A 13,651-nucleotide genomic window follows, 5' to 3' on the forward strand; every position below is an offset into this window, starting at 1 on the left:
CTTTTATATCAAACTGATTTTCTGTTTAAATTCATATCTCCTCCTGAAATGTAACCAGGAACATGTAAGTGACCAATAATTAAGCTAGGTTCCCCTAGTTCGATATTAATATTTTACGTACCAGGTACTTGTATAAATAGATACAAGTCAGTAGCTTGAGGTCGGGTAATTCTAGGGAACTATTATTGGCATCTGACCACAATGTCTTTAAAGCCAATGTTTCGATGAAGAAACATTTGTATCACGGGATAGACAATATATGTGAAAAGTAAACATGAAATACGTATACGATTGAATGTTTCCTTTAAATCGATCAAATGATGTGACTGAGTTGATTGTTTCATGTACAGAAAACAATTTTTGTGCTTGAATGAAATTAAATCTTTGTTTGTTATATTAATTCCATGTTCATTGGCTTTTTCATTTTAAAACTACGCCCGTACCATACATTTCAGCATTTGTCTCTTCATTACGATTGCAAAAATAGGTTGTCTTAACTTTGTGATGTAGCTTAATAGTCCGACCTTGTCGTATCTTAATTTTGTGACGCCGCTTAATAGCCAGACATTGCCGTAGCGCAGGTTAGAAATCTCTTAAGAATGACTTACAATCAACAACTGGTTGATTTATACGCATATTTGTCAAATTTCAAAACCATTTTAAAACTAAAAATGCAATCCTCACGGTCTGATTCGATGTATTCTCTGTGAAATTGTAATCATATTCTTAGTATTCTTTTTTTATCGATTTGTTTATTATTTATTTTACAGACGTCTTTTGTGACTCCCGAGTGTTCGAGTTGTCTCAAGCGCTAACCGTTACTGATCATTACCATCATACCCGTCTGTGCAGATACGAGTCTCGTGCTCGGCTAGTATGGGTATGTGAGAAACCTTGCCTGTAGCTTCTCGTGGGTCGTTGATTCTTTCCGTGGTTTTCCTATACAAATTATACTAGCCGCCATCTATATATCCTATACTGTGCTGAAAAATCGCGTTAAACCCTGCAACAGCAGACCTCTATTACAAATACTTCTTCTGCTGACACTGCAGTGCGTTCGAGACTATAAAATGTTCCATAAATTAATCCTAAATGGGATAAACATTGCTCATACCTGCTAATCTAAACACATATGACAAGGAGTTAAGACAGAAACACCGGATAAGATATGAGAGAAATCTTTGTACGTTGGCTTTCTATTAAGCTGGAAAGGTACAATACAAACAAAAAAATATTTTACATAATGAAGACGACAGTTGCTATTAATAGTAAATTTCAACTCCAACGTTTAATAATTTCAGTTTGGCAAAGCGCTTTATACGTTTCCAGTATAATACACTAGGAGATATTGATACGCGTATCATGTGATTTTGTTTTCTTGGGGTAAAATGCATCGATACAGAGTATGAACGAGTGACAAAATCCAATATTTGTATTAGATTTGCAACATGACAACCTTAATGTTGGCTTAATTCATTGATGATATTTTGTTCGGTTGGTTATGCATCAAGTATGTTTTGCTCAAATAGGTTTAACTATGTGTACAATTTAAATTATACAAATGACTGAGATAAAATTGCCGTCATTTAATGTATGCTAAAGCAATTTATGACAATATAAAAAATAGGAAGATTTATCTCATGGCTAGCTCCATCAGTAAATAAGAATGATATTTAAAGTGAACAAGCATCTATGCCCGAATCAATTTTATATGCAACCTGTACCTTGATGCAAATTAGTCGCTGAAGAAAATCATGTGTCGCAGTATTTACAGGTTACTGTATCTGTACAGGAAAATATGAACGAGTTTTGGTTTCTGACTAATACTGTAACACCTTGCAGTATTAGTCCGAAAAAACGAGTTCATTTTATCATACAAAACGCGTTAACTTTCCTGATATTCTCATTTCGTTTTCCTCCCTTATACTTAGTAAGAAATACTTAGTAACAAAGGAATACACTACCAAAAACAAAGTAATTGAATTTGTGGGGTATTCCAAAATAAATACGCAACCCTAGATTCATTAATACATGGTACCGTCAAGAAACCTTTACACTTTGTAACATACACGACATTAGTTGTTACACAATTCTCTTTTTGGTCTACTTAAAATTTAAATTTAGAGTCATAATTTGAATGAATGCGCATTTAAAAAAATACCAGTCAAGTCTTGAAAGGGTGCATTTCGCTTCTATATTGATCCAACTCAAATTTGCTTTTCTGCTCATAATGGACATGATTTATTAGGTCAGTTCAGTGCAGTAGGGGGAATGTGATATCAGCTGGAAATACAGTCGACATTACTGTAAAATTCTGAAATGTTATCAGGATTTCTGTGATATGGGTCTTGTCATTCAGATACGCAGAACTGGCCAAGAAAGCACACTTTAAGGAAATTCAAGATGCATAGATTTAAGTATATTTATTACCATTCTTATTACCAGCTAAAGCTGATATGTTTATACCCCGTCACTTTTGTGCCACTGTCGGAGGCAACCCTGTTATTGCCTGTATCGTGCAGTGCATGTCTTCTATAACTAGCCTAATATCGTATCAAAATAGTTAAACGGGGAAATTGCTAAGCAACTTTTGTGCCCCTGTCCGTTTAGCCAGAGAAAATAATACTGTTTCGTCGTCTTGGTTTGTTGGCTCTGATGCTCTTAGTTTCCAACCAAAACTTTCAGTTGCATTTTCTTTCTTGAATTTGGTATTTTTGACTGATTTGTTTAATGGTACATCTCTGATAGACATGCTATAGCCCTTGGCCTCAGTATGCTTTTCTGTGCTATTTTTTGTAGACTCTAGAGAGCACTGATCATAGTCGCAGCCATTCTAATTGCGTTACGTTACAAATAGGTCTCCTAAAGAATTGCTTAAAATGATCAAACCTGTATTTTCAATTACCACGTTTCGCACATTTGTTTGTGACATTGCGATATAAAGTTCATTCGTTTGCTTGTCTCATAGTTTCGCTTGTGACGCAATGAACTCGCCCACATCGTTAACTTTATCATCTCTACATTCATATAGACGAAACAGCTTGTGTATTGCATTCACAAACAAATGCAATAAACCAAAAGCTAAACAGTCTACGACACGAGTGTACATGGTCTGTTTACATAGTAGTTCCTAATACTCGATATTACTTGTAGACATGCGTTTCCAGTTCGAAGGCGTGTAGTATCGAAAAATACTGCACCATTATGTTAACGGAGAGAAAAAATGAGCATTAGTAATTACTAAATCTCCACTCTTGACATAAGTAGCAGAACGTTTGCCAAATAAAAACACTTTACAATGTTGAGTAATATTCGTACATTAGTAAGCACACTTTTCAAAGCGCTGCTATTATCGTCATTTCTAACACTTGTAAGTATGCCTTCTGATTTCCGTAATTTGCTACTACTGCTATGATCACGAATTATCAAATTTGAGCTCGGTACAAGAATATGGGTGTTCTATTAAGACAAATTACCATGCCTTCTTAATATACGTACATTTATGCACGTTCTATAATTGAGCTCCCAAAGACGAAAAACAACAAAACAAATTACAATCACAATACGATTTTACTCCTATCCAATTAAGAATAATAAAAAAACACCCCAAAACACGTGAACAAATGTTAGTAAATAAGTGGAAAATTTGGACGATCAGTAACGTTGGACTGATGTGATAACATGTTCATATAGAGGGATTGCCAGTTCGTCTTTCGTTATGATTTCGTGCCGCTTGTAACTGAGAATTATTCCCAATATGTTATGTTTGCAATTCTTCTGTGGAAAATAAACGCATGTAACTTGCCGTGGGACTGTATAAACAATATACACAATACGAATGCATGTATCTATAACTGTAAAACTGAGACCAGTTTAGTGGAAAATGATTCATGGTTATGAGCGATCATCGTTTGAGCGGGTAGTTAAAATCGTGCATCTGATGACCTGTTGGGTCCAGTTACTTTACGTTTACATGTCACTGTTAAAACACCAATACAATCCACGTTTAATGCCTTCCTGTTTACGTCCATATGACAAAGTAATGGTCATTTCAATGCTTTTTCAAGCATTACTGAAAGCAACATTAGTTAATGACGTCCCCAAAACGGTTGACCTCATTTGCGTTATTTCACATTGACTTAGTGATTTTGCAGCGTATTTATATTGTTTTTGGCCGATTTAATTATTTTTATCGGAATTTACGGCAATGTAAGAATTTGCAACAAAATAAAAACCACAGATAAAACACTGCACTTCGGTAAACTTATAAATGTTAGATGCATAGAAAGACAACATAAGTCTCAAATGTTTACATATCTTTTAAGAATTAGAGCTCATCTATTGTTCATTATCTTCCATTTTCATTATGGACAATAATGATGGTGCCTGCTCTAACATCAAAGTCAATTTCCTTATCAATGATAATAAACGTATAAACATGTTTAAAAATGTTTATGACTTGTTAATAATGATAGTTACATTATTGCACTATTTATAAACAACCTGTCATTTGTACTGAAATGTAACATCTAGACATGCGTAACGCTGTTGGATCGCTAAGAAACTTGGATGAAGGTCAGTTTATCGTTAGAGTTTTATCACAGGAATCTGGATTTCTAGAAACCAGGCCCGATTTACGTAACACAGCTCAGGGAAAACTCGTTCCGTTAGTGTTATTAAAATTAGAACCATGAGAATAACCCAATTCCTAGATCAAAGTAACATGTTCAAGGCAAAGCATGTATCGGGAAGGAACCTTGGTTATCAAAAAGCACGCAATGTTACATCACCTTATGTGTGACTCTTCTGACGGAATGAAAATAAATCTGTATAAAAGTAAAACTGACAATAAGCCAACAGTTTGCAAAGATCGCATTTATAATACACGTAGACTCATATGCATCGCATCAATAACAAGGTATTCAGTTTTATAACAAGTATTATTACATATCTGTTAGAAATGTAATCACTCTTAATTTTGATGGCTTGAATGACACGAGTCAAACAAAAATTAACATTCCATCTGAAACAGATTTTTAATATCCTTTTATGTCATGAGTTTCGAATGATCGCAATTATTTAAAAGCATTTCCATATTAAAAACGAGACCACGTACCACCTTTCAAAATTTCATTGTGTTAGCTAAAGCCAGCTCGTGGTCAAATTAGTCTGCTACCTTCGATGACGTGCAGTTCAGTTTCAATTTATTCAAACCGGCTGCCTCTAAAGCTAGCTCAACGTTGCATGAATCTAAAGCAGCATAAAACTCCATGAGTTTGCTTTTAAGTGCAGGATCTTCTGTACTGACAGCTTTTAGGCGCTGGAGTTTGTCCATATCTCCTTGGAAACACGGGTGTCTTTTGACCTCCCTAACAGCTCCCAAACATTCCTTCTGGCATTTTCCAAGTGTGGTACAATTCTCCATAACATATTTGTATATGGTTGCAGATTCAGGAATGGAGGTGTTGAAGATGTCCTTGTGTCGGCATCCGTGAATCACATCTTTCTCCCAGTCACAAATCGAAACATTGCTCCATTGGCTACATTCACGGCTTGGAAGATTTTCCTTAGGGTAATACGTTATGAAGCCAAAACACATTTCTTTCGTAGTATCCTTACCATAAGTGGTTGTCTTGTATCGCGATGTTGAACTAAAAACGCAGGTCGTCTTCAGTTCATCACCAGGCCGTACCTCAATTGGGTTGTCATGCCTGTAATAAGATTTTAGGATTGAATAGGTACTTTTGTGGGTATAATTTTAATCTTTGAAACGTTATGTTCTAACTATGAACTATAGCGCTCTAAATTGGACTTTTAATATACGATTGTTTAATCGATTGTTTAATATCGATTGATATCGATCATCATCGTCTGGAAAAAAATATTTACAAATATTGCGCCAAACATTGAATTAGTGAATGGGAAACCCTCACAAAGGCCCAAGTGTAATGATTGGGCATTTTTAAAACTGTTGAAATGGTCGAACTTTTAATATACGGTTTTGTTTACCTTCCACTATTGTAATTTGATACGAAACCTACAAAAGAAATATTTGTGATAAGTTTATCCATGCTTGTACTAATTAAGCTACAGGTACACATGTTCTTTTCATTATGATATCAAGTCCGATTTTCGAGTAAGTGGCTGTATACATTTTGTTTTACAACAGTTCGACTTTTTTTGACATTCATTTGTGTACGATATTTTTATGTTCTAAAGTTGCATACTCGTGATTCACTGGGCTTTCAAAGCTGTAATTTTCGTCAAAGGCAATGTCTCGCAGCTTACTTCCGTTCCGCAACAGCTCAATCCGCTGCTGTATTCCTGAAATTAAAATTTGCATCTATCGTCCACTCCATACAAAAGATTCCACATTATCCTATAATGTGCTATTAGGCAATTTCAAATAATACCCGACATACAGTCTATGGTACGACACGACAAATTCGTCTTGTTTGACATTACAATGGAATGTTCACGAAGGCTAGAATTATTCTCAAAATAGTTCTTGGGTGAATATTTTGCTTCCATAGTCATTGAAGGTCAGATTTTGGTCATCCAGCATGCACAATGCATGCATAACAATAAGTCTTACCTCGAATGATCAAGCATTCTTCTAATTATAGACCAAAATGAACCTTTATGAACTGTGATCCTTTCAACCACAACTTGGAAATGTTTGCTTACTGAGAAACTACGTTCTGTTCTGCAAGTTACAACTTTCTACAATCGAAGAATACTAGATTACTAGCTATAAATCTTTAACATACCTAGATTATTCATGCGGTTGTTGGCAGTAATTATGTTTATGTTGCCGGTCATCATTTTCCTTGTGCACTCTCCAGGGCACGTGCCTATAGCGGTGACAGCTGTTTCGCCAGGAGGGATGTCAAGGTATGTCTGACCAATCAGAAGAACTCCTGCGTTATATGGGCGGAGTTTTGAGGTATAGTACAAGGTCATACCCGAACTATCAGTAGTTCCGTTAATCAATGTAGGATTGTCCCAATGGAACTGAAACAAACATTATCCATGGAAACCTTCTAAACATGGTTGAATATGCAAAATGAAAAATACATACTAGCAAAAATAAAAATACAAAAAATACAATTTTTGGTGACATGTGAAAGCTTAACGGGCACCTTCATTCCAAAGGTTATATGCAAATATGAATTGTGGTGTCATTTGGCACTTATCTTTTTTAAGATACCGAAAAATAGAAAACAAGTATTATTACATTGCATAGACCTAAAGATAGTAACATTGGCAATTTTTCAGCCATTAGCTTTTGCCGAAAAATCGAATGCTTCCACTGGTCTCTGTCAGATTGTAAACTATCATAGAGACTAAAGTTTCAATCAGCTTTTTGTGCACACATAAATCTGATTTCTGACTTGCCTGAAAGGTAGCTCTTTTATAGCCGTTCACTCCGATTCGGAATCCACTACTGTTATTGTGGCACTGTCCGGAACTCCCTACCGCCCACAATCCGATTATATCTGTACATTCTGCACTCGGCCGCATATCACAAACATAGGGATGATTCAACGGAATCGTAGAACCTGGCAAGAGTAGAATAAATATACAACAAATTTTTTATTTATAAACTTTTGTATTATGCATATCTGCATGAGAACAAATTTTATGTAATCACTTTAAAAGTATGCAAATTTCATAACAATGTTTAATATAAGTTTTTGTGATGTCAAGCAAAATCAAATATTCATTATTATGCAATCAATAATAGGCAACAACCCATGACATCCGTAATGGTTATAGTTGAACCAAATGAGTGTCAAGGTCTGTCCGTCTGCATAACGGATTTATATACATGAATCACTCGTTGTTCTGGCTCTGCATGAATCATTCGTTGTAATCCCTCGGCTCTGTAGTCTCTTTCTAGAAAACATTATACTTTTGAAAGCAAGCATTAAGCAAATGGCAAGGAACTACTCACCCTCCTCTTCGCATCCATAAGTAACAACGTGATGCATGGCATTCGCGTTGTCAATGATAGCTTCTGTAGCAACAAGATGGTAGTCGCCATCTTGAGGAAGAGCAAACTGCATGCACATGTAGGTCGTCTCCATTGGCGGAATTTCAGTTACAGGGAAACGCACAGTTAGGTTCCTTGTTTCTGAAAGTAATCGACCATGATCGACAAACAAAATAAAGTTGCATCACCAACACATACATACAGGCATAGACCGATATGTACGTATGCAAGGTGTAGCCGACTTATCTAAAACGTATACTCATCATTTTCTTTTGAGTGATACAAAACGTAACAAGAGCCCTCCATGTACATACATAAATTCGTACATAAAAAGCAGAGTATGTCCCTTACCAGGGCAAGATCCCGTTAGGATCAAGTTTATGCCGTCGAAACAAATTCTCCGACAATTCATCAACCACTGGTACTGCCACATAGTCGATTTAGACCTTATGGCAAACATTTACTTTACCGACAAACAAAACTCATAAACCAATTTAAATGCCAACGTAATCTAGGGTACCATAAAATTGAAAAAAAAAATGAAAAAAATAACACGATTTACAAATATATTAATGTGTGCGCTATTTTTCTAATTTGATTTTTTCGACCGTAAGTATGATCTGAATTGAAGAAAAATACATACAATATCTTTACAACAAAAATCCATCTAAGATTACCAATATTGTTGATTGCAGCACACTTGAATTCTTCGACGGGACATTGAACCCAATTGTTCTTTCCGGCACACTGGGGAATGTTCAAGGGGTCACATACTCCTATGAGGAAAATAAATTTATATTATGTGTGCGTGTGTGGCGAGGTTTATATATATATATATATATATATATATATATATATATATATATATATATATATATATATATATATATATATATATATATATACTCCAAAAATTGATAAGTTAGTGGTACGTAAGCAATACAGCTAAGTAGATGAATGCATTGTATTTACACCACGTGCAAATATAAATTTCCAACGTTTTAAAAAATAACTTCAGGGTCCTATCGACTGAGGGAATGAACTGTTTACTTCCCTGTCCTGTGTGTCTGCTAGAAAATGTAGTTCTGGAGCTACTTCATCTATTCACAATTGTTTTGGGAATTTTCAACTTGATTTTACGAGATAAATAAAGTTGATTAAATTAAAGAATCACAGGATTTAAACGTGAACGCTGCTTTAATGCAAAACATAAAATTATTTACAGTTAAAATTACGTCGTTCATTATGCTACATACCATACGATTTTTGTTCATTGTCGAGAGAGAGAGAGAGAGAGAGAGAGAGAGAGAGAGAGAGAGAGAGAGAGAGAGAAAGAGAGAGAGAAAGATGGAGGGAACAGGGCACTTCGATTCAATTGTTATAATATATATATATCGTAGTTTTTATTCCAATAATTGTTACGTGGAACTTCATCTAACCTATCCAACTAGTATAGTAACCGTAGTAACCATAATTGGATATTTCGTTATGAGGAAATATGAGAAGTGCCTTTTTCAAGGTTAAACTGAGGTTCTACCAGTCGAGTCACCGCGTCTGTTGTCAACTTAATCGTGCTTGTGAAGCAGCTCTTACAACACTAAGACTATAAATGTCATGTTGAAAATATACAATATTACAATTACTAAAAATTAATTAATTTGCACTAAATAATATATAATAGTTTTCATTATAATTATATAATATATTTCATTATTGTATAATATATTATATATAATAATGTATGATAACATAACTATTTCAACAGCATGCAATTGTTGGTGATATTAACAGCTATGCTATTAACCTGGATGTGAAAGACCTGATGACCTTGATGGGCTTTGACCTCTACTCCAGACGCAGTTCGGGTCCCCCAGTTCTTCTCCGTTTGTTTTACCGTCTCCGTCCGAGTCTTGGCGACACAGTTGCACTGACCATTGCTATAACCAGGCAACCGTAACATTTCAGAGTACATATCAATGTGCGAAAACATTTTGCATGATATTATATCATCTTCAAGACAAACATTCCTTCATGGATTAAAAATTGTAATTTCTCATTTAGCGTTTTATGTATTCTTGCTCTTTCGTCTCCGTCCTTTCCGGATTTACTATAGTTTTTATTTTTTGCCTCATTTCCGGATTCTCTACAATTTATGAGCTGTTTCATGTGTTGTCCTTTCCGAATTCACTACAATTTATTATCTGATTTACATTTTGTTCTTTCTGGATTCACTACAATGTATGATATGTTTTATCTTTTGGCTCGCTCATTCCTTACCGGACTCACTAGAATCGTTATATTTTTAACATTTTAGATTTATTCTGATTCTTTCGTTTACTGTTTCTATTGAGTAGCCAATTTTCGCTATGGAGTTAATCTTGCAGAGCATAGCACGAGTTGCATCAGAAATATAAAGTACATTATTGCGCATTCGTAACGTTCTGTTGAGAGAAAATACACATTGTGGCATTGTTTAGCAAACTATTTTGTTACCTGCGACTAGAAGAAAGATTAATCTCAAACTTTCGGGACAAAATACAAATAATATAGCACATGTATTTTATGTACCTCTCCTGCTGTTTCGAAATCAAGGCCAAATTGGTTTCTCACGTCTCCTCCCTGTACATTCTCGTGTCCCACTCCGTACCATATGAACTTGGCCTTACAGGGATGAGGTACTACATTTCCATTGGGAATATGTTCCTGAAACTTTGGGTATCCCCATATCCCATCTAGCAGCAGGATCGCGCATGCCCAGTCAGCAAGATACCTGTATGCAAAATAATTGTTCTTATCAAATTAATCACGATTTGAGTTTTGAATCCCGAATGCCATTTTCAATTAGATTAATAGTAGTTAATTGGGCAATTACTGAAGACAAATCTGCTTATCTCGACTCCAGAAGGAATATCCTACTCATTTTGCATTTTGATGATTTTCATCTTAATTTTAGCGACATATTTAAGAAACAAATATGATGAAAACGTCAATATTACTATCATGAAACTTCTAGAAAAGTTGTATATTTACACGATTTACTTATTTTTTTTATAGGATTTCATATTTATTATGTTCTTGATCGAATCCACATCGTATTGTTCAACTGTTATGTATATGATTTGATTTATATTTGATTTAATTGATTGTTAGTTTTTAATACAAAAAATGTATTCCATTACATGCTATTATAATGTACCGCTATTTACTGATTTGACATTGTCCAGAAATTGAATTCAGTTCTGACTGATTTTCTCATTTATTTTTGACGTAAACAACTTTATAGAGACATTGTATCTAATGCTGACCTAGTTCCTGACCTTGATTCAAAACCAGTAAGGGTTCTGGTAACAACTTTTAAAAAAGAAATTGTATTTTTTCCTCAGAGTAAAAAACGTTGATTTCAGTTAAGACCATACAGGGAGTACGTGACAAAAAAAAAAAAAACATTGTGTTTACTGTTACAAACTTTTGGTTCTTCTAGAAGCCTGAACTCTTAACCCCATCCGGGAACTTGTTTTGCGTTGTAGTTAGACTTATTAATGTTTTGAGAAGGAATTGTCAGCTGTGCCTTAACACTTGAGAAGTAAGGGTGTTTTGTGTGTGTCCAGTTTGGACTAATTATTTCATTTTCTTCAATTTCATTTTTTATAAAGAAAAGTGATCCTTTTTCCTGGAAATACTAGTGCTCTAAAGTATTCTTGGACAATGACATTTATCGAAATTTATACAAAATTCAAGAACTGGAATAATATTTTCAGTGATTCAATAAGAGACTGTTGACACTGCAACACTTCACAGGTTACAACAGACGTCATCGTCTTCCATTTTGGATTTCATCGGGATTCGAACTCAGTTTCATGTACGACTTTTTAATAATAGGACTTCTATTGTTTAATGCTTGGATTAATTTTGGATTTTCATTAGTAAAACCGTAAGTTCTATTTCTCATTTTTACCAGATTTTTCTAGGAAAATAATTTTTGGTTAAATTTGACAAAGCTTGTTGTTTTCACTTTTTTCTTGTTACTTTTTGCAAGAGCCTAGACTCGTAATAACACCTGCGTGGCACATTTTGTAACAGGTATTTCGATTAATTATTTTTGGTCACGTCACTTGGGTTCCTAAACTAGCAAGCGTAACATTACGTATGCCTTGTAATCGAAAAGACGTAATTTTTAAAATGATTTAGTGCGCACCTAGATCATAAAAAGGACCGACATCAGGAGCAATTAGCACTGTTGGTCCACACAATTAAAAATATAACCCTCTTGTTGACCTTCTGCATGTATTAACGATGTGTTGGATAGTGTTTCGTGTTGTGCATTGTCAGTGGTATCCTTAAAGGTGGGATTGTATGTCACTTTCACTTCCACTTTCACTTCCACCATCAATGTACTCGTGGGGGCCCCGAGTTGCCGAGTGGTCTAAAGCGCTCTCCGTTACGGATCACTGCCATCTCACCTCTGCGTGGGTTCGAGTCTCGGATTCGGCCAATGTGGGTATGTGAGAAAGCTTGCCAGTAGCTTCTCTTGGGTCAGTTGTTCTTTCCGGGGTTTTCCCGGATTCTTCCTCCACCATTAATACTGGCCGCCATGATAGCCTATCGTGTGCTGAAAATGGCGTTAAACTCCAAAACAACAACAGTGTACTCGTGCAAAACGTTCGACCCTCAACCACGGTTCAAATGCTTCAAGGAGCGTGTCGCAGAATGAATCTTATTTAATCATCACATTTTTTGAAAATATACTCATGGATTTAGAGAACTTGGCATGGTTCTGTGTTATTCGCTGGGTCGGTTTATTCTAGTGTGAAACAATTAGCGCATCCAGTAATTCAATACAATTTATACACGTGTATGGCAGATTACGTCAATTGATGTTAGCATTAAAAATGCAAATTTATATCAAATAATGCTAGGAGAAGTTGTAGTAAATTGTTTTGTCTTTGATGACGCTCGTTCATTTCACATTAGGTTTAAAGGGACAGTAAATTGAACTTTATTTACCAATTGCTTTTCTAGACACTGGTACGAACTATCAAGAGCAATGCAACAAAACAGAACCAGTTTGACTTGTGTAATATTCTAGACAATTGATGAAAGACCTGTACAATACTTGAGATGTAATCAAATTAAACCTTCAGAGAAACAAACATACATACAGACATACGTATTTGTACTTAGTGAACTCACCTCATATTGGTATTCCCTATAATGTTGCTGAGTATAACACTGAAAGGATGACATACTCTCCAGTTTTTATATATTCCCCAGCTTAGGCCATAAAGATTAATATTTCGAAATACTGTCTGAGTACCTTAGCTTTACTCACATCTGAATGCAACGACCATAAATAGACCCCGAGACTAACGTGCAACCATACAAAACGTTACACCTTGTCTGTCAAATATTACCCGTTCCCAATTTATATGCAAATGAGATTCCCAGTCCACAAGAAGGAAAGTGAATTCTTTTCTCATTATTTAGCTATACTATGTTTGCATACTATGGATTTAAGCCATATGTCTCCAAAATGCTTATATGTTTGATATGGTAATTTCACCATGGATTTTGGCCATATGTCTACAAAATGCTTATATGCTTGGTATGGTCATCTGACCATGGATAGTAGTAAATAGGGCCACCTTAGGGACAATG

The 13,651-nt window shown here is 35.2% G+C and overlaps 1 protein-coding gene across 1 annotated transcript; it reads right to left on the reverse strand.

Moving 5' to 3' along the window:
- Positions 1–3,920: 3,920 nt before the first annotated feature.
- Positions 3,921–13,263, reverse strand: LOC149779057 (dopamine beta-hydroxylase-like). Its single transcript, XM_089938390.1, has 9 exons — positions 13,187–13,263; positions 10,565–10,766; positions 9,801–9,933; positions 8,674–8,772; positions 7,958–8,137; positions 7,399–7,562; positions 6,771–7,020; positions 6,228–6,324; positions 3,921–5,711 (listed from the first exon to the last, which is right to left on the reverse strand). Exons 1-9 carry the CDS (start codon positions 13,189–13,191, stop codon positions 5,165–5,167), a joined length of 1,677 nt encoding a protein of 558 aa, XP_089794516.1. The 5' UTR covers positions 13,192–13,263; the 3' UTR covers positions 3,921–5,164.
- Between the last annotated feature and the right edge of the window lie 388 nt (positions 13,264–13,651).

Source organism: Sinohyriopsis cumingii, chromosome 17 (genome assembly GCF_028554795.1).
Source record: "Sinohyriopsis cumingii isolate HCF-2022 chromosome 17, ASM2855479v2, whole genome shotgun sequence".
Lineage (NCBI taxonomy): Eukaryota > Metazoa > Mollusca > Bivalvia > Unionida > Unionidae > Sinohyriopsis > Sinohyriopsis cumingii.